Source organism: Pongo pygmaeus, chromosome 16 (genome assembly GCF_028885625.2).
Source record: "Pongo pygmaeus isolate AG05252 chromosome 16, NHGRI_mPonPyg2-v2.0_pri, whole genome shotgun sequence".
NCBI classification, from domain to species: Eukaryota; Metazoa; Chordata; class Mammalia; order Primates; family Hominidae; genus Pongo; species Pongo pygmaeus.
In genome coordinates this window covers 76,809,997-76,825,016 of record NC_072389.2, presented here as the reverse complement: position 1 = coordinate 76,825,016, position 15,020 = coordinate 76,809,997, and the positions used below count along the sequence as shown (strand labels likewise).

The 15,020-nt window shown below is 43.5% G+C and overlaps 1 protein-coding gene across 2 annotated transcripts in view; it reads right to left on the bottom strand.

Annotated features, from left to right (window-relative positions):
• The window catches only part of THSD4 (thrombospondin type 1 domain containing 4), a 681,844-nt gene that overhangs the window by 525,231 nt on the left and 141,593 nt on the right, over window positions 1-15,020 (bottom strand). For both annotated transcript variants that reach the window (XM_054451459.2, XM_063652717.1), the window contains exon 6: window positions 14,373-14,475. In XM_054451459.2, coding sequence (XP_054307434.1) covers window positions 14,373-14,475 — 103 coding nt within the window. The remainder of the gene's footprint in view (window positions 1-14,372; window positions 14,476-15,020) is intronic.

Sequence of the window (15,020 nt, the reverse complement as noted above, 5' to 3'; positions counted from 1 at the left end):
CTTTTCTTTTAGGATAGGACAGGTTCAGAGATATCATCCTATTAAATCTGTACTCCCTCGCTATAAGCTACATCCTCACATCTACAGAACACCCTCATTCCTTTACCATTCTAGACAAACCTTTTCCTTCTCCTTAAAGTAGCATACACTCCTAATATGCCTTCTACATGGCCATTAAAATAAAAGAGAGAGATGGCTATACTCACTGACCACCTGACCACTCTAATTCCCTTCCAGTAGGGTTCCCAACAGCCCATCCTTGTCTTATTTTCTCAGTTATTTCCCTTGACCTCTTGCAATGTTCAGCAGTGTTGACCACCTCTCCTTCTGGAAACCCTTTTCTTGGCTTCCACATACACATGAGTAGAAATTCCTGTAGCCAGACTTTGGGGTTTGAACCTGGCTCTATCACTTACTAGCTAGGTGACCTTGGGCAAGTTAGTTAACTAGTCTAGGCCTTTGTTGTATCTGTAAAATGAAGGTAAAAACTAGTTCCCACCTGATGGGGTAATTGTGAGGATTAAATGAGTCAACGCTTCGAACTGTGCCTATAATATAGTAAGTGCTCAATAATTATCTTGAGTTAAATTTTGTATAAGGTGTAAGGAAGGGGTCCAATTTCTGTTTTCTGCATATGGCTAGCCAGGTTTCTCAACACCATTTATTAAATAGGGAATCCTTTCTCCAGTGCTTGTTTTTGTCAGGTTTGTCAAGATCAGATGGTTGTGGAAGTGTGGCGTTATTTCTGAGGCCTCTGTTCTGTTCCATTCGTTTACATATCAGTTTTGGTACCAGTACCATGCTGTTTTGGTTACTGCAGCCTTGTAGTATAGTTTGAAGTCAGGTAGTGTGATGCCTCCAGCTTTGTTCTTTTTGCTTAAGATTGTCTTGGCTATATGGGCTCTTTTTGGGTTCCATATGAAATGTAAAGTGTTTTTTTCCAAATCTGTGAAGAAAGTCAGTGATAGCTTGATGGGGATAGCATTGAATCTATAAATCACTTTGGGCAGTATGGTCATTTTCACAATATTGATGTTTCCTATCCATGAGCATGGAATGTTTTTCCATTTGTTTGTGTCCTCTCTTATTTCCTTGAGCAGTGGTTTGTAGTTCTCCTTGAAAAGGTCCTTCACATTGCTTGTAAGTTGTATTACTAGGTATTTCATTCTCTTTGTAGCAACTGTGAATGGGAGTTCACTCATGATTTGGCTCTCTGTTTGTCTATTATTGGTGTATAAGAAAGCTTGTGATTTTTGCACATTGATTTTGTATCCTGAGACTTTGCTGAAGTTGCTTATCAGCTTAAGGAGATTTGGGGCTGAGACAATGGGGTTTTCTAAATATACAATCATGTCATCTGCAGACAGAGACAATTTGACATCCTCTCTTCCTATTTTAATACCATTTATTTATTTCTCTTGCCTAATTGCCCTGGCCAGAACTTCCAATACTATGTTGAATAGGAGTGGTGAGAGAGGGCATTCTTGTCTTGTGCTGGTTTTCAAAGGGAATGCTTCCAGCTTTTGCCCATTCAGTATGATATTGGCTATGCGTTTGTCATAAATAGCTCTTATTATTCTGAGATACGTTCCATCAATACCTAGTTTATTGAGAGTTTTTAGCATGAAGGGGTGTTGAATTTTATCGAAGGCCTTTTCTGTATCTGTTGAGATAATCATGTGGTTTTTGTCATTGGTTCTCTTTATGTGATGGATTACGTTTATTGATTTGTGTATGTTGAACCAGCCTTGCATCTCAGGGATGAAGTTAACTTGATCGTGATGGATAAGCTTTTTGATGTGCTGCTGAATTCAGTTTGCCAGTATTTTATTGAGAATTTTCGCATCAATGTTCATCAGGGTTATTGGCCTGAAATTTTCTTTTTTTGTTGTGTCTCTGCCAGGTTTTGATATCAGAATGATGCTTGCCTCATAAAATGAGTTAGGGAGGAGTAGTTTGGAATAGTTTCAGAAGGAATGGTACCAGCTCCTCTTTGTACCTCTGGTAGAATTTGCCTGTGAATCCGTATGGTCCTGGGATTTTTTCGGTTGGTAGGCTATTAATTACTGCCTCAATTTCAGACCTTGTTATTGGTATATTCAGGGATTCGACTTCTTCCTGGTTTAGTCTTGGAAGGGTGTATGTGTCCAGGAATTTATCCATTTCTTCTAGATTTTCTAGTTTATTTGCATAGAGGTGTTTATAGTATTCTCTGATGGTAGTTTGTATTTCTGTGGGATTAGTGGTGATCTGCCCTTTATAATTTTTTATTGTGTCTGTTTGATTCTTCTCTCTTTTTTCTTTATTAGTCTGGCTAGCTGTCTATCTATTTTGCTAATCTTTTCAAAAAAACAGTTCCTGGATTCATTGATTTTTTTGAAGCATTTTTCATGTCCCTATCTCCTTCAGTTCTGCTCTGATCTTAGTTATTTCTGGTCTTCTGCTAGCTTTTGAATTTGTTTCCTCTTGCTTCTCTAGTTCTTTTAATTGCAGTGTTAGAGTGTTGATTTTAGCTCTTTCCTGCTTTCTCCTGTGGGCATTTAGTGCTATAAATTTCCCTGTCAACACTGCTTTAGCTGTGTCCTAGAGATTCTGGTACGTTATGTCTTTGTTCTCATTGGTTTCAAACAACTTCTTTATTTCTGCCTTAATTTCGTTATTTACCCAGTAGTTATTCAGGAGAAGGTTGTTCAGTTTCCACGTAGTTGAGCAGTTTTGAGTGAGTTTCTTAAGCCTGAGTTCTATTTTGATTGCACTGTGGTCTGAGAGACTGTTATGGTTTCCGTTCTTTTGCATTTGCTGAGGAGTGCCTTACTTCCAATTATGTGGTCAACTTTAAAATAGGTCCGATGTGGTGTTGAGAATAATGTATATTGTGTTAATTTGGGGTGGAGAGTTCTGTAGATGTCTATTAGGTCCACTTGTTCCAGAGCTGAGTTCAAGTCCTGAATATCCTTGTTAATTTTCTGTCTCGTTGATCTGTCTAATATTGACAGTGGAGTGTTAAAGTCTCCCACTATTATTGTGTGGGAGTCTAAGTCCCTTTGTAGGTCTTTAAGAAGTTGTTTTATGAATCTGGATGCTCCTGTACTGGGTGCATATATATTTAGGATAGTTAGCTCTTCTTGTTGCATTGATCCCTTTACCATTATGTAATGCCCTTCTTTGTCTTTTTTGATTTTTGCTAGTTTAAAGTCTGTTTTGTCAGAGACTAGGATTGCAATCCCTGCTTTTTTGGCTTTCCATTTGCTTAGTAAATATTCCTCCATCCCTTTATTTTGAGCCTATGTGTGTCTTAGCACATGAGATGGGTCTCCTGAATACAGCACACTGATGAGTCTTGTCTCTATCCAATTTGCCAGTCTGTGTCTTTTAATTGGGGCATTTAGCCCATTTACATTTAAGATTAATATCGTTATGTGTGAATCTGACCCTGTCATTATGATGCTAGCTGGTTATTTTGCCCGTTAGTTGATTCAGTTTCTTCATGGTGTTGATGGTCTTTACAATTTGGTATGTTTTGGCAGTGGCTGTTACTGGTTTTTCCTTTCCATATTTAGTGCTTCCTTCAGGAGCTCTTGTAAGGCAAGCCTGGTGATGACAAAATCTCTCAGCATTTGCTTGTCTGTAAAGGATTTTATTTCTCCTTCACTTATGAAGCTTAGTTTGGATGGAAATGAAATTCTGGATTGAAAATTCTTTTCTTTAAGAATGTTGAATATTGGCCCCCACTCTCTTCTGGCTTGTAGGGTTTCTGCAGGAAGATTCGCTGTTAGCCTGATGGGCTTCCCTTTGTGGGTAACCTGACCTTTCTCTAGCTGCCTTTAACATTTTTTCCTTCATTTCAACGTTGGTGATTCTGACGATTACGTGTCTTGGGGCTGCTCTTCTCGAGCAGTATCTTTGTGGTGTTCTCTGTATTTCCTGAATTTGAATGTTGGCCTGTCTTGCTAGGTTGGGGAAGTTCTCCTGGATAATATCCTGAAGAGTGTTTTCCAACTTGGTTCCATTCTCCCCATCACCTTCAGGTACACCAATCAAAAATAGGTTTGGTCTTTTCATATAGTCCCATATTTCTTGGAGGCTTTGTTCATTCCTTTTCATTCTTTTTTCTCCAATCTTGTCTTCATGCTGTAATTTCATTAAGTTGATCTTCAATCTCTGACATCCTTTCTTCTGCTTGATCGATTCGGCTATTGATACTTATATATGCTTCATGAAGTTCTTGTGCTGTTTTTCAGCTCCATCAGGTCATTTATATTCTTCTCTAAACTGGTTATTCTAGTTAGCAATTCCTCTAACCTTTTTTCAAGGTTCTTAGCTTCCTTCCGTTGGGTTAGAACATGTTCCTTTAGCTTGGAGGACTTTGTTATTACCCACCTTCTGAAGCCTACTTCTGTCAATTCATCAAACTCATTCTCTGTTCAGTTTTGTTCCCTTGCTGGCAAGGAGCTGTGATCCTTTGGACGAAAAGAGGCCTCTGGTTTTTGGAATTTTCAGCCTTTTTGCACTGATTTTTCCTCATCTTTGTGGATTTATCTACCTTTGTTCTTTGATGTTGGTAACCTTCCTATGTGGTTTTTGCGTGGACGTCCTTTCTGTTGATGTTGATGCTATTCCTTTCTGTTTGTTAGTTTTTCTTCTAACAGTCAGGCCCCTCTGCTGCAGGTTTGCTGGAGTTTGTTGGAGGTCCTCTCCAGATCCTGTTTGCCTAGGTATCACCAGCAGAGGCTGCAGAACAGCAAAGATTGCTTCCTGTTCCTTCCTCTGGAAGCTTTGTCCCAGAGGGACCCCCACTAGATGCCAGCCAGCGCTCTCCTGTATGAGGTGTCTGTTGACCCCTGCTGAGAGGTGTCTCCCAGTCAGGAGGCACAGGGGTCAGAGACCCACTTGAGGAGGCAGTCTGTGCCTTACCAGAGCTTGAGCCCTGTGCTGGGAGATCCGCTGCTCTCTTCAGAGCCAGCAGGCAGGAATGTTTAAGTCTGCTGAAGCTGCGCCCACATCCGCCCCTTCCCCCAGGCACTCTGTCCCAGGGAGATGGGGATTTTGTCTGTAAGCCCCTGAAGGGGGTGTTGCCTTTCCTTCAGTGATGCCCTGCCCAGTGAGGAGGAATCTAGAGAGGCAGTCTGGTTACAGTGGCTTTCCCGAGTTGCGGTGGGCTCTGCCCAGTTCGAACTTCCTGGCAGCTTTGTTTACACTGTGAGGGGAAAACTACCTACTCAAGCCTCAGTAATGGCAGATGCCCCTTCCCCCACCACAAAGCTCAAGCGTCTAAGGTTGACTTCAGACTGCTGTGCTGGCAGCGAGAATTTCAAGCCAGTGGATCTTAGCTTCCTGGGCTCCGTAGGGGTGGGATCTGCTGAGCTAGACCACTTGGCTCCCTGGCTTCAGCCACCTTTCCAGGGGAATGAACAGTTTTGTCTCACTGGCATTCCAGGCGCCACTGGGGTATGAAAAAAAAACTCCCGCAGCTAGCTTGGTGTCTGCCCAAATGACCACCCAGTTTTGTGCTTGAAACCCAGGGCCCTGGTGGTGTAGGCACCCGAGGGAATCTCCTGGTCTGCAGGTTGTGAAGACCATGGCAAAAGCATAGTATCTAGGCCAGAGTGCACCATTCCTCATGGCACAGTCCCTCACCACTTCCCTTGACTAGGGGAGGGAGTTCCCCAACCCCTTGTGCTTCCTGGGTGATGCAGAGCCCCACCCTGCTTCAGCTCAGCCTCCGTGGGCTGCACCTACTGTCTAACCAGTCCCAGTGTGATGAGCTGGGTACCTCAGTTGGAAATGCAGAAATCACCTGCCTTCTGCGTTGATCTTGCTGGGAGCTGCAGACCGGAGCTGTTCCTACCTGACCATCTTGCCAGCCACCTCTGTTAGTGTTCCACTAGAAACACTGGTGTTCTTTCCCTGCCTCAGTGAAAGCATGAGTTGAGATACAGCTTCTACCAGCCAGGGTCCCCAGGTAATATTAGTGTTCCTCTTATAAGAACACTAATTCTATCAGATCAGGGCCCTGCCCTTAAGACCTCATTTAATCTTAATTAGTTCCTTAGAGTCCCCGTCTTCAAATACGCTGGGGGTTAGGGCTTTAACTTATGAATTTTAGACAGACATAAACATTTAGTCCATAGCATTCATTGTGCTGTGTGTATTAGCAGAACTTTATAAACCACAATAAGCTTTATTAACATAAGAAATGATATATGGGATGATAATGTCTTGGTGCCTCTCCTACACCTGGATCACCTTCTCAGTGTCCTTTAATGGCTGAGACTCTTTCCCCTGCTTCCTTAATGTAACATACTCCAAAGCTCATTTCCTGGTCCTTGTAAAATCCATTCTGTTATTCTACATTTTCTTGAAGGTCTTATCCACTAATCTCACTAAGGCTGATGACTCTAAGTATGGGTCTACAACCCTAAGATATCTCCCTAAACTTCAGAACCTTGCATCCCTAACCTGTTGGGTCCCACCATTCATTCAGACTCAACATATACAAAACCAAAGTCATCATTTTGTTTTCACAAAGAGGTTGCCCTCTGGGCTTTGTCCTCAATGATACGCTCATCCCCAAAGCAAACACGGCCTAGTCTTGCCAGGTATCCCCTGGCATGTACAAGAGAGCTCTGAGAATGGATCTTGTGGGGGGCATTCCAGATCCACTTCCAGTGAAATAGAAACTGCCTTTCATTTCCCTAAGGTCTGCCCCTTCCACTCTGAACATTCACAGTGATTATGGATTATCTATGCACAGGGGTGGGCTGTGGGAATGAGAGTGCCTATGAATAAAGCCGCTTCATTAAAACATGAACACTCTAATTCCAGGCCCACCAGCACTTAGTCATAAGCCTCCCTCCCTCATATCTTACAGTTCTGATAATATTGTCTATGTGTTTATCTGACAGTGCCCCCTGCCCCATCATGCCCCACCATGGTGTCTGTGTTGGGGCAGACCGCTGGACTGGCAGAGGAATCAGAAGCACACAAGGGGTAGATCTTGACTGAAGTGGCTCAGGGCTCTGTGGATATCAGACTGTGTGGTGGCACCTTTAATATTCCCTGGAGCAACATCTACTATTCTTGCAAACAACCTAATAAAAGTCACCTGGACTTAACGAGGAAGGCATTCAGGGAATTTCACTGGAGCTTCCTGCCTGCTAGTCACTAGGGCCAGCCACAAATATTCCATTTCTCCTCCTTTGAGCACATAGTGGGAGGGTACCTCGCTTCCCCCTTGGAAGTTAGGTGTGATTTGTAACTTGCTTTGGCCAATCAGATGTGAGCAGAAACAATGTGGATCAATTCTAATTGAAGCTTTAAGAACCTGAGTCTGTATGGCTGGCTATTATTAAGTCAAAAATAATAAGATGCTGGCAAGGTTGTGGAGAAAAAGGAACACTTATACACTGTTGGTGGGAGTGTAGATTAGTTCACCCATTGCAGAAGACACTGTGGCAATTCCTCAAAGACCTAGAGACAGAAATACCATTCAGCCCAGCAATCTCATTTCTGGGTATATACCCAAAGGAATATAAATAATTCTATTATAAAGACACATGCATGCATTATGAACATATGCATGTGTGTTCTTTCATTGGCACTATTCACAATAGTAAAGACATGGAATCAACCTAAATGCCCATCAATGATAAACTTGATAAAGAAAATGTCGTATATATACACCATGGAATACTATACAGCCATAAAAAAGAATGAGATCATGTCCTTTGCAGGGACATGGATGGAGCTGGAGGCCATTATCCCTAGCAAACTAATTCAGGAACAGAAAACCAAATACTGCATATTCTCACTTATAAGTGGGAGCTAAATGAGGAGAACACATGGACACAGAGAGGGGAACAACACACACTGGGGCCTATCAGAGGGCAGAGACTGCGAGGAGGGAGAGGATCAGGAAAAATAACTAATGGATACTAGGCTGAATAACTGGGTGATGAAATAATCTGTATGACAACCCCCCATGACATGTTTGCCGATGTAATAAACCTGTACATCCTGCACATGTACCCCTGAACTTAAAGTAAACGTTAGGAAAAAAAAAAAAAAAAAAGAATTTGAGCCTGGATCACTTGTTGCCTTTCCCTGCCTCAGTGAAATCATGAGTTGAGATACAGCTTCTACCAGCCTGGGTCCCCAGGTAAGCAAAATACACCCACCCTTACACATGGAAGGTGAACAGGAGGCAAGCTTTTGTCATGTTAAGTCATTTGGATTTGGGGGTTATTTGTTACTGTAACATAAGCCAGCCACTGCTGACAGATACAATCACTGTTCATGTCAGCAGTTGGCGACCTTCACTTTCTGACTCAGCCTCCCATCTGGCTTTTCAGTTGCCACTCTCTTTAGTTCAGCTTCAGGGACACAGAGTGCACTCAAGCTACCCAAACATAAAGCTGCCCCCTAGCAGTTTTAAGGATTAAAACTGATACCTGATGCCCTATAGCCTATAGCAACCCAGCAAAATTCCAGTCTCATGATGCAGCCCCATTACCCTTGGCATGAAAACAGGTAGAATTTTCTCCAATCTCAGCACCTAAACAAGTGGCTTCCTATGAAACTGCCCATGCTAGGTGGAATGGACATATAAATTTATTGTCCAAGACAGAGAGTGAAAGGGGACTGGGACAACAGGTATAAACTATCATTGTCCTGGGTGAACTGGGATGCATGGGCACCCTAATTCCACTTTTGCCATCTTTACAGTAATAGGTCCCGGGCTATGAGAAAAATTCCTGGAGGCATTATCTAAGGATAGGTCACCAGATCCAGGAAATGCAATTAAAGGCTTAAGAAGAACCATCTGGTAAAATTAATGTGTTTATCAGAGAGTATACTCTGCTTTTACTATTCTATGTGGCATTGCACTCAATGAGTGCAGCTGTTTCCCAAAGTAGGCACATGTGAATAGCAGTAGACATCTAAACAAAACCAAGAGCCCGATGCAAAATCCAGCTGTAAAGCATGAACACCCTGCAGAAACATTAGCAGTGTCTTCCTCCCGCCGATCAGCCCGGGAGCCATTTAAGGGGAGGAAGGATAAAATCAAGAAAACAATCTTAGCGGCAAAAAGAATTATTTAAACAAAGCCAAAGTAAACTCGACTTCAGTGACCATAGGCTTCCTCTCTCCTTCTAGGCATGTGAAAAATATCAATGTCAGTGACCATTTTAAAAGACTGCATTATTTTCTAGTAACACATTGTAAAGGATAGCTGATTAATCCACATTAGGATGCTAATTAGTTGATTCAACATCTCAGTGGCTTCCAGTAAAGAAGTATGCACTGATTTTGGTACAGGAATGTTTTCCTGTCTGTCTCAATCCCCACTTCCCTATCTCCTCTTTATGTGTTGTGGGTCCCCTACCATAGGGTTCGTCACATGACCTGAGCTAACCCAAGTACCCCATCCCCCAAACTAGGTTCCAGGGATGGGAACAGGATCCAAACAAGACCATGGTATAGTCTGTCTGGGATTGGAACAGTCACTAGGTATATTAGTTTCCTAAGACTGATGTAATATATCACACAAACTGGTTGGCGTCTTGTTGAACACAAACAAGAGACATGTATTCTCTCACAGTTCTGGAGGCCAGAAATCCAAAATCAATGTGTTGGTAGGGTCACTCTCCCTCCAAAGTCTCTGGAGGAAGGATCCTTCCACGCATCTTCCTGGTTTCTGGAAGTTGCTGGCAATCCTTGGCGTTCCTAGGCTCATAGCTGCATCACTTTAGTCTCTGCCTCTGCCTTCACTTGGGCTGTCTTCCCCCTGTCTGTGTCTTCCCATGGTGCTCTCTGTGTGGGTCCCCAGTCACAGTGGATTAGGGCCTATTCTACTCTACTGTGACCTCTTCTAAACTTATATCTTAATTAGATCTGCAAAGACCCTCTTTCCAAAAAAGGTTACATCACAGGTACCAGGGGTACGCTTTTTTTTTTTTTTTTTGGAGACGGAGTTTTGCTCTTGTTGCCCAGGCTGGAGTGCAATGGCGCCATCTCGGCTCACTGCAACCTCTGCCTCCCGGGTTCAAGCGATTCTCCTGCCTCAGCCTCCCAAGTAGCTGGGATTACAGGCATGCGCCACCACACCCAGGTAATTTTTTCTATTTTTAGTAGAGATGGGGTTTCACCATGTTGGTCAGGCTGGTCTCGAACTCCCGACCTCAGGTGATCAACCTGCCTCAGCCTCCCAAAGTGCTGGGATTACAGGCGTGAGCCACCGCACCTGGCCTAGGGGTACCTTTAATAAATCTTTTTGGGGGTGCAATTCAGCCCACAAGACCAGGTGAGAGAGTCCCTCCCACTATGATTGCAAGCTCAAACCCACGGTAAGCCTGCTCGCCTGCCTGAGACGGAAGTAAACAGAATCTAGAGATGGAGAAAGATGAGAAAGGCAGGGTCCTAATGTTACTGATTCCCTGGAATGCAGCCACATTTGAATCCCAGGCCACCTCTTGCATTTCCCAGTAACATGACCAACAAAATACCTTTCTGATCAAAATGTATTTAGTTTGGGTTTCTGTCACTTACAACCAAGAGTTCCAATTAATATATCCACCAATGAATAATGCTCTGTAATGTGAATTCAACTAGTTTCCCATAATCTGGGTGGGAGAGAGAAGATGGAAATATTTGTGAAAAAGATTGGCCATGGGCTGATAACTAATGGAATTAAGTGGGTACATAGGAGCTTATCACACTATTATACTATTCCCCCTACTTTTACCTATGTTTGAAATTTTCCAAAAAATCAGTGAAATCAAATGTTCAAAAAATAAGTTCTTTCAGGTCTTAAAGTCTAGCACAAATCAGAGGGGAAACAAATAACAGAAAAAGTAGACTCATACATAAGCCAGACAATAGCAGGCATTCACATGTAATACATGAAAACATTAGCAAAGTTTTCCTTGTGGTTTGCATAGGGCTATCAATATTAGATCTGCATCTACCAGACCTCAAGGTCTTAGACAACAACAGCTGTCTGATGGCCACCTCAGACCACACAGAAAAGGTCTGGCAAGGCAGCTTCCGCTCCTGGGGAAATTACAGAACGCACACTGCTCAGAGTAGTGTGGAATTCATCTTTCCCCCCAGGTAATCACAATAAAGCAGCTATTATCCACAGCCAGCCATAAAGCAAGGGTGCAGCTCAGAAAAAAGACAGGGTCACTTCTTCTCTAAATGTTCACTGAAAAGCATTATTGTTCTGACACAAGAATATATTTCATGATTTATCAAATACCCCTGATTCTGTCCCTCGATGTAGGCTAGAGTCATCCCCTCTTAGATGAGAGGTTCTCTACCCTAGCTACCCATAAGAATCACCTGGGATCTTTAAGAAATCCTGATGTTCAGGCTGCATCCCAGACCAATTAAATCACAATCTCTGGGGAAGGGTCTAGGCATCAGTGTCTCTAGGAGGCTCCTCAGTGATTCTAAAGAGCAACCAGGGCTGAGAACCGCTGCGCTGGACAGACCTACATCTGTGAGCCAGTTGAGGCAGTTGCTCACTTTGGATACATGCCTCACTTCTCTAAGGCATCTGCTACTATCAGTTGGAGCAAACTCACTTCTGGATCTACTCTAGTGAGTAGATCTCAATCAATCCAGAACCTTGTTCCTTCCTCTTTGTATTAGTTTCCTAGAGCTGCATGACAAAATATCATAACCTTGATGACTTCAAACAAGAGAAATTTATTCTCACGGTTCTAGAGGCTGGCAGTGCAAAATCAAGGTGTTGGCAGGACCATGCCCACTTTGAAGGCTCTAGGCAAGGATGCTTCCTTGTCTCTTCCTAGCTCTTGGTGGCTGCCAGCAATCCTTGGTGTTACCTTGTAGAAGCATCACTCCAATCTCTGTCTTCATCATCACTTGGCATCCTCCCTGTATGTCTGTGTCCTTTCTCCTCTTCTTCTTCTTTTTTTTTGTTTTTTGTTTTTTGTTTTTTTGAGACGGAGTTGCACTCTTGTTGCCCAGGCTGCAGTGCAATGGCGTGATCTCACCTCACCACAACCTCCACTTCCCAGGTTCAAGCGATTCTCCTGCCTCAGCCTCCCAAGTAGCTGGGATTACAGGCATGCACCACCACGCCAGGCTAATTTTCTATTTTTTAGTAGAGACGGGGTTTCTCCATGTTGGTCAGGCTGGTCTCGAACTCCTGACCTCAGGTGATCCACCTGCCTTGACCTCCCAACTTTCTCCTCTTATCAGAACACAAGTCATTCCAGATTAAGAGCCCACCCTATTCCAATATGAACTCAACATAACTGATTACATCTGCAATGACTCTATTTCCAAATAAGGTCACATTCTAAGGTTCCAGGAAGAATACCAATTTGGGTGGTGGGTGGGAGCAGTATTTAACCCAGTGCACTCTTCCTCACCCATATTAAGTGAGTATTACACTTTGTCTTCACCAGAATGCATGTAAGACATAGCTAATTGGGAGTACAATGCCTTTAAGACGTTTTATTTTGAAACCATTTTAGATTTATAGGAAAGTTACAAAGATAGTACAAAAGTTCCTGCATACCCTTTACCCAGCTTCGCATAATGTTAACATGTTACAAAACCATTTATAGGCTGGGTGCGGTGGCTCATGTCTGTAATCCCAGTACTTTGGGAGGCTGAGGCGGGTGGATCACTTGAGGTCAGGAGTTCGAGGCCAGCCTGGCCAACATGGCAAAACCCCACCTCTACTAAAAATACAAAAATTAGCCAGGCGTAGTGTTGCACACCTGTAATCCCAGCTACTCAGGAGGCTAAGGCAGGAGAATTGCTTGAACCCGGAAGGCAGAGGTTGCAGTGAGCTGAGATCACACCACCGCACTCCAGCCTGGGCAACAGCGCAAGACTCCACCTCAACAACAAAACAAAAACAAAAACAAAAAACAAACCATTTATAAAAACTAAGACATTAACGCTGGTACAATACTATTAACTAAACTGTACACTTTATGCCTATTTCACCAGGTTTTCCAACAATGCCCTTTTTCTGTTTCAGGATCCAAATCAGGATACCACCTTAAATTTAACATAATGCTCTTAAAAATGAAAAAGGTCAGAACCAAGCTCTATCCACAGAATCAAATCAAAATTTCACTTTGGCATCCTTCTTTTGCTCACCCTTCACCCTGTTCCCCACCCCTTGTATGTGCACTCAGCTAGCTCTATATTTCCTCTGTACATCCTTCCTGCTTGAATTTGATAGTCTCAATTTTTCAGTCAAGTTAGTTCTTAACAATTTTGAGGTCATGGGACCACTCGGAGAATCTAATAGAAGCTATGGAGTCTCTGAGAACACTGCACAGATAAAAACAATTTAGCATCCAATTTCAGAGCAGTCAGATACTAATCCACTTCCCTCCTCCCTAAGGGCTTCTATCTAAGTATAGAACCACCTTGCACAGTTTGGCTTCCCCAGGCATTGATTCTGCAATGAAATTATCACAACTCACTATCAATCCCTCTTCCAAGGCAATTTCTCCAGATCCTGGACATAGCGCAGTGCTCCATACTCTGGGTCTTGGCCAACCCTAGCTGTCCCAGCCACTGCCTCGGGCTGAGGCTGAGAAGGGCTGGCTGGGCAGAGCTCTTCCACTGGGCCCTGAAGGCAGCTGGACTCCCTCTCCAGCCAACTTGGTTGTGAGCGTAGAACCCCTACAAGTTCTGCTTGACCCAACACCTCTTCTGAGCCCACTTTCTCCAGGGGTGGGAAGAAATATCTCAGAATGTTAAAACTTCTTAGTCCGCAAGCCATGTTATCATCTGGATTTCAACAAAGAAAAGTGACTCCAGCATGCAGAGTGGGATCAACTTGCTCTACCAACTCTGGATCTTCTGTCATTTGGAAATGACGGGGATCTTGGACTCACGAGCAATGCCTGCCTACTATTATCTTTGGAATCAGCATGTGAGGCCCCCTACAGGTGAGAACCACACAACTGTACAACCCCACATGTTCTCTTAAGCTCCCATACTAGCCCTTGTAGCAGGAACCAAGGAAAAGGAAACTCCATCTGCACTCACGGCTCACAACTTTATGTTTGAACCTCTTCTCCAACTGATTCCTTGAACCCTGTTCTGTCCCCCTCACCCTGCCATCCTTGGATGTTGCTTGTTTCCTTCAGTGCCTCATCCATCTGACTCATGCTGAAGATGGTCCAGGTGTCACCTGAGCTATGCTACCTTTGGTAAAGACCCATGCAGGCTTCTCTTTGCCCTGGAGTCACACTTTCTCCCCTATTGACACCCCAGCCAGGATCACACCAATACCTCCAACATCAATCAGAAGTCAGCAACAATGGAAAATAGACTAAAGTAATTTCTATGGACAGGGCTGGCTCTATTCTTACCTTCTGCAAATGGTTCCCACTCATAAAACCGGCCCATGAATGGCTTGTTGTTGTAGGATGCACACTGTACCTCCCGGATACTTCTACTGCTTTCTGGACATACCTAATAAAGCAGATATTAAATATGCAATTAGTGTCCATACTTTTCATAGCTCCAGGATACATTTCCAAACCCTGGATACCTTTCCAACTTTATTTATTTTTTATTTTTATTCTTTTTTTTTTTTTTTGGAGATGGAGTCTCACTCTTGTCGCCCAGGCTGGAGTGCAGTGGCCCAATCTCGGCTCACTGCAACCTCCACCTCCCAGGTTCAAGTGATTCTCCTGCCTCAGCCTCCCAAGTAGCTGGGATTACAGGCACCTACCACCACACCTGGCTAATTTTCGTATTTTTTGTAGAGATGGGCTTTCACCATGTTGGCCAGGCTGGTCTTGAACTCCTGACCTCAGGTGATCCACCCGCCTCAGCCTCCCAAAGTGCTGGGATTACAGGCGTGAGCCACCGCGCCCAGCCTCTTTCCAACTTTAAATACCAGCCCTCTTCTACCTAAACTACTGGGTTCCTGAACATTTGCTCATAAGCTGCATCAAAAAGTTTAAATGCAGATCCCCAGGCTTCACGTATACCAACTCAGAATCGTTATAGGG